General features: G+C 47.2%; 1 protein-coding gene across 2 annotated transcripts in view; it reads left to right on the top strand.

The window, feature by feature from the left end:
* Window positions 1-741: 741 nt before the first annotated feature.
* Window positions 742-10,436, top strand: part of DCX (doublecortin) — a gene marked incomplete at its 3' end in the record, with an annotated part of 67,001 nt that continues 57,306 nt past the window's right edge. The window contains exon 1 of one of the 2 annotated variants that reach the window (XM_080625090.1): window positions 742-1,120. In XM_080625090.1, the coding sequence (XP_080481216.1) occupies window positions 757-1,120 (364 nt within the window). In that variant the 5' untranslated portion in view covers window positions 742-756. The remainder of the gene's footprint in view (window positions 1,121-10,436) is intronic. The other variant, XM_080625091.1, reaches the window with a different exon arrangement.

Here is a 10,436-nt window from a genome sequence, read left to right as displayed (position 1 = left end):
GCAGAAATGCAATTCAGAGGAGTCTCAGGCTGAAAGGAGCTTACCAAAGCTTCATTTCAATGACAGATTTTTCTTTCCAGTCATTTCTTAGAGATGTAGGCTGGTCCTGGGAATTGATTGATGGGCTAGGAGGGGGCTGCGGATAGGGGGAAGGGTGGGCTGGATCTCATTGCTTACCCTTATTGAACAGGCTGTCACAAAGAAACTGCTTATTCCCCTGTGACCATTCTTTCATAAATGCCAGTTTATTCTAATGTTAAACATTCAGATGCTCTGGTTCCTTCCGTGATTCGACAGATTGAAGGGCTGACTTACTGGGATCTCCTTGTTTTCTGTTGCCAAAGGAAACCTCACAGGGCTCAGAGGTTTAATTCATTGCCAACTGGTGTTTGGATGAGGGGTTTTGGGGCTGAGCTGTGATTGCCATGTATCCCTCTGGCCCCAAGTCCTCATTTACTGCACTTTGAAAACTCCCAGGTGCAGGAGCACACAGCTCTCTAGGAACGTGCTCCCTGCCCCCAGGAGCTGAATGCCTTTCAGAATGTGAAGACCCCTCCTACGCTCAGTCTCCAGAATCAATACCTCAGTCAGGGGAGGGGGAGCTTCCCGAATGCATCTGTCCTGCTCCAGACACAGTTCTTTGCCTTAGTGTTGTTTTTCTCTCTGGATCGTGGCTCTGCTTGGCTCTAACCTGTCCCTTCACACTCCTCTCCCCATCTTCCTGCTCAGCTTCAGATCTTTAGGGTTCACCAAACTATGGAACTTGATTTTGGACACTTTGACGAACGAGACAAGGCATCCAGAAACATGCGAGGCTCACGTATGAACGGGCTGCCCAGCCCCACTCACAGTGCTCACTGTAGCTTCTACAGAACCAGGACCTTACAGGCACTGAGTAACGAGAAGAAAGCCAAGAAGGTGCGTTTCTATCGCAACGGGGACCGCTACTTCAAGGGGATTGTATATGCCGTGTCCTCCGACCGCTTCCGAAGTTTCGATGCTCTCCTGGCTGACCTCACTCGGTCCCTGTCCGACAACATTAACCTGCCTCAGGGAGTCCGTTACATTTACACCATCGATGGCTCGCGGAAGATCGGGAGCATGGATGAGCTGGAGGAAGGTAATTGCATCGCGGGCTGGTGCAGTGAGGAGGCGGGGTGGGAAGGGGGCTGCACCACTTGGGGCTGCTGCTAAGGTCACGTTTCCTCAGGTGCTCGGGGATTTCTGCCCCTCTGAGCTGAGTCTACCCGTTCCCCTTCCCTCTGGAGAGCTGCAGGAGAGGGTAACAGTACAGGGGCTGACATCTTTGGTGTGTCCCCAGCTCAGGTGCAGACACAGGGGTGTGTCTGACTCCTGGTTAGATACGGCTGTGTCCATAGATCGGGGGCTTTCTGAGGCTGTCCCCATGTCTTTGCAGGCTGGGGAGGAATGTGTGTCCCAGATGGATCCAGGGAGTGGCTGGGGAGCGATATGGGTTTCTCACTGGGGTGAATGGGTGTGAATGGAAAAGCAAAGGGTGCGGGGGGATTCGTGTAGTGTGTGTGTAATGCGAGTGGGAAGGATTTATGCACTTTGTGCATGGGGGTGTTTTGAGGGGCTTATGCACTCCGTGTGTGCGTGTTGGGGTGTGGTCAGGGCTGTGCAGGGACTTGAGTGTGTGTAGTGGGGTGTTGGGGTGCATGCAGTGTGTGTATGGTGGATGTGTGGAAGGTGGGGTGTGAATTATTTTACAGTGTTTGGGGAGTGTGTGTGGGGTGTGCTGCAATGTGTTTAGGGGGAGTTAATGAAAGGTGTGTGTATGCAGAAGGGTGCTTTGGGTGGGCTGCACTTGGTAAAATTTGGGGGTTTATACATATGTGAAGGAAGGTGTAAGAAGGGTTAATTGCAGAGGAGGTGTTGGGATTCCTTATTCCTTGAGGGGGTTCATTAGGGTGTTGGTATTGGGTTTGTGCAGAGGGAGTGTGTGGAGGTGTGCTGGCTGTGTGTGTGTAAGGGGGTGTGCTGGCTGTGTGTGTGTAAGGGGGTGTGTTGGCTGTGTGTGTGTAGAGGGGAGTGCTGGCTGTGTGTGTGTAAGGGGGTGTGCTGGCTGTGTGTGTGTAGAGGGGTGTGCTGGCTGTGTGTGCGTAAGGGGGTGTGCTGTCTGTGTGTGTAGAGGGGTGTGCTGGCTGTGTGTGTGTAGAGGGGTGTGCTGGCTGTGTGTGCGTAAGGGGGTGTGCTGTCTGTGTGTGTAGAGGGGTGTGCTGGCTGTGTGTGTGTAGAGGGGTGTGCTGGCTGTGTGTGCGTAAGGGGGTGTGCTGGCTGTGTGTGTAAAGGGGTGTGCTGGCTGTGTGTGTGTAAAGGGGTGTGCTGGCCATGTGTAAGGGGGTGTGCTGGCTGTGTGTGTAAGGGGGTGTGCTGGCTGTGTGTGTGTAGAGGGGTGTGCTGGCTGTGTGTGCGTAAGGGGGTGTGCTGGCTGTGTGTGTAAAGGGGTGTGCTGGCTGTGTGTGTGTAAAGGGGTGTGCTGGCCATGTGTAAGGGGGTGTGCTGGCTGTGTGTGTAAGGGGGTGTGCTGGCTGTGTGTGTAAGGGGGTGTACTGGCTGTGTGTGTAAGGGGGTATGCTGGGCTGTGTGTATAAGATGTGCTGGCTGTGTGTTTGTAAGGGGGTGTGCTGTCTGTGTGTGTAAGTGGGCGTGCTGGCTGTGTGTGTAAAGGGGTGTGCTGTCTGTGTGTATAAGGGGGTGTGCTGGCTGTGTGTGTAAGGGGGTGTGCTGTCTGTGTGTATAAGGGGGTGTGCTGGCTGTGTGTGTAAGGGGGTGTGCTGTCTGTGTGTATAAGGGGGTGTGCTGGCTGTGTGTGTAAAGGGGTGTGCTGTCTGTGTGTATAAGGGGGTGTGCTGGCTGTGTGTGTAAGGGGGTGTGCTGGCTGTGTGTGTGTGTAGAGGGGTGTGCTGGCTGTGTGTGTAAGGGGGTGTGCTGGCTGTGTGTGTGTGTAGAGGGGTGTGCTGGCTGTGTGTGTGTAAGGGGGTGTGCTGGGCTGTGTGTGTGTAAGGAGATGTGCTGGCTGTGTGTTTGTAAGGGGGTGTGCTGGGCTGTGTGTGTGTAAGGAGAGGTGCTGGCTGTGTGTGTGGAGAGGGCATTGGGAGTTCATGTACTGTGTCTGAACATGATTCATGCAGTCTGTATGGAAGGGAGGTGTACTGAGATGTGCAGATGAGGGGTATGTAAGGGGGTGTATTTGGGAGTGTTTCTGCAGGGGCTGTGTGTGTGGGGGTGCGTTGCTGTGGTAGGTCTGGGGGGGAGTGTGAGAAGGCATCCCTGCGTGGCACATCTGGGTGTGCAGGGAATGCTCAGGAGAGGGCTGAGTGTATCCCTGTATCTAGAGGGGGTGTCAGTGTGCCTGTTCCCCTGAGGGACACTTGGACTGTGGGGTGAAGGATGAGTCAAAATCAGTCCTACATGGCCAAGGCATGGCTGTGGGCAACACCATGCTGGTGGGGCAGCCAAACTGGGGTGCACAGATGACACTCGCAGCCTCCCTGCTTTTCTCTTCCCCGAGCAATCCATTCTTTGTTTCGAGCTGGAATATCCTGATTATCTGTTGCAAGAAGGGAGTTGTTCTTCCCTGTTCCTTGACGTTTTCCTCCAAGCAGATGACCTGGCTGATTTGGTAAAGACAGAAATTCTTCGAGGCTTTTGCCTGTAGTAAAAGACAATGGATGTGTGTTAGCCACTGAACTGCAGGGGCATCCTCACCACTGAGTCATTGTGTGACCTTGACTAAAGCATCTCTCCCTACAATTCCTTATCTGTCAAATGGGATACTCATTTCCCCAAAATAGTTTGTGAAGACAAGCACACAGAATAAATATTGGTTTCCATAGAGCAGTTCTACTGGAAGGAAATTGCTGCCTTTCAGAGCACTGATGCAGCCCTGCTGGAGTTATTCTCAGCCCAGTTCCAGCTGTCAAATGGAGGTGTGGCCTCCCTTAATGTCAGAGATTCTGCCAGGTTTCATTCTGAGCTTTCCATACGGCCACAGCCTTTCTCTGGTGGCAGCTCTCAGGCGTGCTTGGTGCAAGTTTTACATGAATCCTCAGCAGTCATTCCACAGCAGAAAATGCAGTTCTTTATTCTCTTTTTATACTTTTCCTGCATTTATGCTCTTTCTGCTTTTTTTGCCAGTGAAGTTAAACCTTTAGTTGTTACACCTGCTTTACACTGGGTTTTGCTGCAGGTCAGAAGGTATCTAGCTCTTAAAATGTTTTTTACTGGTTAAGGCACAGGCAGGAGGTGATGGGATTTGGGTTCTGGCTTTGTTCTGCCAAAGTGGTATCTGGAAACAGCACTGAAGATGTGGTACTAAAAGGAAAACGGGATTGTGTGTGTGGCTGTGTCCTCAGCAGAGCATCCGTGAGGAAAATACGATCTGAGCAGAGTGAAAACAAAGGAATGCAGTGTTTGAAAATGCAAACGTCAATATGTTTGTTATTGACAGCTTAGTGATAACAATATTCCCATATTTCTAGGGATGACCTGTTGCAGAAAAGCAATCTGGGAAATACATTACTTTCGATTTCTAATACCAGGGTTGTAACCAACCTTGTGGTAAACTGCTGTTAGCTTGGGTGTGTGTAACTGTGCTCTAGGTACACACATGGAAGAACAGGACTTCAGTGTAATTGTGCTGTGACATACAAGAACAGTGCATGCACAGTGTATGTTTGCCATATAAATTAGCTTTCTGCTTGGAGACTGAGCATAACTAAACCAATTCTAGTTCCTATAATGTGACTAATGTTGTAATTTCCAATAAACAAGTAGAACCTGGGAAAAGAACTCACCAGAGAGGCTCATCTCAGTATGATTGCAGAAGTGGTAATATTTCATACGGATCTCTCCTAACTGCCAGTTGCAGTGTGCCTCTTGGTCCTTTCCTGTACTGAACCCTAATGCCTCACATTTTGGAAGCCCACCAGGATTCTGTCACACAGGTTCTTTTAGCTGCCTGCTGAGTTCTTCCTCGCCTCGTGCTGTCTGCTTTCCCCACACTGCCTCCTGTACCAGAGAGCTGCCCATGTCCATGTCTCCCAATGACCTTCTCTCAAAATCAACTTGTCTTATCATTTTTTTCTCCCTCCTTTCACTCCTAATGGCCATCTTCCATCACTGTAGTCAATGTCTTAATCTTGGCTCCCTATTTCCAGCATTCAGTTTTAATGTATTTGTAAATAATGCACATGCTGCCATTGATTAGGACTGTATTTTTCCTGAATCTATATGTTGGTTTAATGCAGTACAGCATATTACTGCACTATTACAGCTGGTCTTGACTACAGGTAAATTGCTGACAGTATCTCCCACTTGTGTACTCCCTTGGCTGAGTCAGGAGTGGATGTTGGGCCTAAGTGCTACTGTCTATCATGGCTGGTTTAGTCAGTAAGTAAATCTTTTGGAAAAGAGCACCAGGTGATCTTTATTCTTTTCATATTATAATTGGTTCTAGTGACCAAGGCTTTAGGAAGTCGATATATGAAGCTGCCTTTATAGATTATTTGTGAGCCACTGTTGTAACAGTTAATTCTGTGCCTTGTACTGTGAGAAAACTTGAATATGATACTAAAAAACCTCATGTGCCATCTTTTCCAGCCTTGCTCAAGCTGACAGTAGAGCAGCTCACATTGTCACTCAAGTTTATACTAAAACCTAGTTGCCTTTGACATCTGGACAGGGTGGCTTGTTCCTTGGTTCATTTGAGCCTCTCTTATACTTGTAGACCCATTGTGATGGGATGGCAAATTCTCCCTGTCTCAGCTCTGATTACTCTTTTCCTTTGAAGGGAGGGCTGGATAAAGGTGGAAGTGGATGTTATGCATTAATTTCCACAGCAAAGATGGCTTAAGAAATGCTCTTCTTGGCCACATCATTCCAAAGTCAGGTTGCAATCTGCTGTCTCTGTTGTCCCACAGATGAGCTCTTTTTAGTCCACTCCATCATTTTGCTGCTTTCCCATGTGGCCCCACTAGCAATTGCTTGACATAAAGAAAGGGGCAGTGAGGTGCAAGCTGAGAGTGAGGGAAAGGCACAAGGCAGAGTCCTGGCTGCTCTGGGTTAACCTCAGTGCTGGTGGAGACCAAATTGGTTCCTCTGGAGGGAGGGACTGACACTTTCACAGAAGCCAAATTTTCCCAATTTTTAAAGATCAGATATTTGTCACAATGTATTTAGAAGTGCTGACCAAATGGGGCATCCTACTGTGCTAGGCACCATTTAAATGTAGGAAGAGAGAACTCTTGCCCAGGGAGATTATGGTCTGAACATGTCAAAGTGGAAGAAGGCGTTGAGAACTAAGACGCATCTTTCAGGTTTTTTATTATAAGTAGACTTAGCGCCTGCTTCTAGCCAGTGGCTGATTTCATGTGGAAATAAACCCACCAAATACAAATACAGTATTGATTAGACATGGGCAGCAAAGGCAGAAATGCAGACATAGACTAAAACTAGAACTTGAGAGGCTCAACATTTAGTTGAAGCTGTAGAGCTCCTCCCTTCTGAGCTCCTGGTTTACTCAGGCTGTTAGGCAGGACACAGCCCCCCTTGTGCTATGGTCAGAGGGCCCATCCAAGGCTGGATTTATGCCCTTGTCCTGTGCTGGGCTACTTGTCTGAAATTTGCTCTTGCCTCAGATTAAACACTAGAAAAAGCTGAATAGGATTTTGTTTTGCTCAATGGGGTTTCATTACAAATGTTCTTGGGCCGCGTGAGATGTTCCGGAAAGTGTTTCCAAGCTTTTTGTATCCTGTCATGCCCCAGGGAATATTTTCCAAAAGCTTGTCCAGGAGTGTTTCAAGTGATCATAGGAGGGACTCCACCCTGGAGCTGCACAGAGCCTGGTGTGTGCTAGGACTGAGGGGTTCATGGGAAGTGCATTGAAATCCCCACCCAGTGTGTGCGTGTTCCAGTTTGCCTGGAAAACTGAATTTCGCATAGTCCAATATTGAAGTCTTGGGAACCTGTGCCATTGTTTCCTATGACTGTTGTCCTGGCAGCTTGGCTAATTACATCCTATATAAAAAAACCCTATCCTTGTGGTTCTGTTTCATTTGCTTGCTCCTCCTGGCTGTTGCACCAGCACTGGTGTGGTCCCAGAAATTCTTTCTGGGCATCACATGGTTTTCAAGGCGATTTCTAACCATGTGTTTCTTTCACTTAACAGAACAAGAGGTGTCTCTTTCTTGGAAGAGCTCCCTTTCAAAGAGCCAAAAGAAGGAAGCTCTTCCAGAGTTCATTTTGCCATGGTGGAGTAGGTCTTGAGGCAGAGAAAGATCCTTTTTAATGCATGAAGAAGCAGGAAGTTCGTGCATTTGAAACTAAAAGCCTACTTTAACACCATATGCAATGAACTCTGCAAGGTGTTAAGTCCATTTAATTCCTATTGAAGTCATGGTAAATCCCATGAAACACAAAAGCGGGGCACAGTAGCACAATCTCAACTTTGCAGGAGCAGAGCTTACAACCAAAATAATTGCCTGCAGCCCACAGAGGCTGGTTTTGGAATAACTGTTAGCAGTGACACTTTCAAAATGGCCCCAATCCAGCTTTCCCGATTTTTCTCGCAAGACTTCTGCCTGCAGTTGGTTATACTTGGAACCTTGCTGGGGCATGCTGCAGAAGGATAACTGTTCCTGAAAGCACAGCCTGTCATTTTTAGTATTGTCACAAGGAGCTGCTGTAAGAGGGCTGAGAGATTAGTGCTCATCTTGAGCTTAGAGTTCCTCTAAGAAACCTTCTCTAAGGCAAACCTTATCTCTGCTGAGATCATCCCTTCTTTCTTTAGGAGCTGAGTAATCACCTTGTGCTTCTGTCAAGTGGGTAGCACATTACTATGTAATGCACTTGTAGCCAGAGTAACTCAGTGTGTTAGAAGCCATGGCTTCAAATGGCAAATATGCTGATCAGGACTTAAGGTCTACAGTCAGTTCATCTATTGCTAAGGGCAGGATAGAAAGAATAAATAAGCGCCTCGGCTGGTTTGGTGGCACGATAGCAGTTGTGACACCTCTGGAGCACGCTGGCATGATGACAAGTGCACATCATGCTGCAGGGCTTTGGTTTCACTGTGCAGGAAGGGCATCTTGCACTGACCTGGCACTGTGCTGTTCTTAGCACATTGGTGTCATGCCCACAGTGTGTTCAGCAGCAGCTTGGATCTTCTCAGGAGGATGCTTCCACTCCTGCAGCATCTTCCCACCCCCAGTGAATGAATGTGTGTCTGTGGGCTGCCATTTGTGGTTTTGTTTGGCAGCAATGACAGGGCTGTTCCTCATAACCTTCTCAGGGCTTGTATTTGGATTTCTGCACATGTACACAGCTGCTTGCGCTCTAAAGATGTGTTCCTGGAAATATTTGTGCACAGATTTTATGCTTAAGGCTGGGGAGCAATGTACTGCTTGGAGTGATTTCTTTTGCTTTTGACAAAATCTCATATCCTCCCCTTCCTTCTGTTATGCTATGCACATCTTCTGCAACCATGCTGTCTATCACTTACATTTCTTTTACTGGCACAGTTGTACACCTTGACTTCCTATTGTAGGCTTAGCATAGATGGAAGTAGCAGAGAAACCAAGAAACTACTCCTCTTTTTGTAGTAGCACTACTCCCCATTAGTTTTCTCTCTCTTGTGATCTGGCCACAATACCACAGTGGTACCACAGTACAACAGTGTTTGAAGCTGGCAAGTTCACAAGTCCTCAGCCCATATTTGCCCAATCCTGATACCACCTCATGGTAAGGTTTGGGTAGCACTCGGCTGTGGGAAGTGAAATAGCAGATATTCCTGGCTAACAAATGGCAAAAGGGATGTGTCTCACTGAGGAACTTGAATAATAATTTTTCTGCTATTTGAGGGCCATAAACTGATTTGGGAAGACATCAGCTGAAGTGATTTTTAAATTCAGTTAAAACTTTGGGTTACACCTTTAGGTCAGGGAAGAAGGAAGGAAAAGCTCCTCTTCCCTGCAGCTCTACTGCTGTAACTGCAGAAATGATGCTGGAAGAGTTGCCCTTCTGAGCTGCTCTTCTGAAGTGGCACTCCCAGCAAATTGCTGTCTGGATTTAGAATTCAGTGAGATATTTGCAGGGGTTTGGTTTAACTGAAACCAAGTGAGAAAGGGCAGATTACATTTTCACCTGTGACTGTCGGTGTAATTTGAAAGGTCAGTGTGTGTATATATATGTGTGTATATATATATATATGCACAACTACCTAATGCCACATTTGTGGAAACAAAGCCTGGGAGAAGAGTATTGCCTAAATGCCACTATTGCCTTCAGTGTATGCTCTTGTAAATACACTAGACAGATATGGTGTGCAGGGAAGAATTTCAAGTGATTCAGCTGGAACTAAGACTAATAGTGCTCTATCGAACAGGCCAATAATCTCTACTGTTTACTTTAAAGCATGGAACTTATTAATGGAAAATATGCTCTAATACCTCCCACGTTTATAGAACACAGCACAAATATATACTTGCTTTCATTGTGGTGTCTTCAAACTCAAAGCCTTACATAAACAGATGAAAATGAAGCCTTGCAACACTTCAGTGGCAGATATTGCTACTTCTGCTTCCAGGTAAGGAAGCAGAGGTGCAGGATTGGTTGGTAGCTTCCACAGGGAGGCCTGGGCAGGGGTGAGTAGTCGTCCAATCACTTATTCCTAGTCCTGCATTTAAACATAGAAATCCTTTGCTCAAAGTCTAATGCTACAGTTCTGTTGAGCACACTTCTAAAGGCTCTGCCACCCAGGGGTTATGGGCTTGGGAGGGCTCAGGTTCTTAGGAGGGCTAATTCCCTGTGTGCATTTCAAACTCCCCTTGCTGCACTTCACACAGTTGTGAAACTGGAGAGCAGCGTAGGCCCCCTCTGCACTGGGTGTTGCTTGGCTGAAACAGATGAATAAACCACAACTTATCACTTATTAATCAGAAAGACTTAAAGTATTCAGTGCTTCTGGAAACCAGTATCTCCAATGGGAATTCATTATAATGTATGTTACTCCATAGGGTATCTTTATGCTTCTATTGAGTCAGAGTCAAGAAATGTAAGAAATTAAGGACCTTCAGTGATGGGCACTACAGGATCAGTTCATGGAGGGGTTTTGCTGACAGCATACATGCCTCAAATATAGATCTTTATTGCCTGTTCAAGGTAACAGAGCCTCCTGGTGGGATTATTGCATTTGGGGGATGCTAGTTGATAAAATGCTCAACTGGCAGTGTTCATCAGGAACCTTGCTAGCTGTCTTCTCCCTTCTGTATTTCTGTTCCATCTTCAGAAGGGAAAACAGAATATCTGCTTCCTGTTGATAAATTATTTTGGTCATTGGAGATGGAGAAAAGCTGCAGTTGATGTAAGCACCATGAGTACACATCCCTTTCTGGCGAACTGGGTACAAAGTTGGG

This window comes from Psittacula echo, assembly GCF_963264785.1.
Source record: "Psittacula echo genome assembly, chromosome: 8".
Lineage (NCBI taxonomy): Eukaryota > Metazoa > Chordata > Aves > Psittaciformes > Psittacidae > Psittacula > Psittacula echo.
This window is presented reverse-complemented; position numbering and strand designations above follow the sequence as displayed.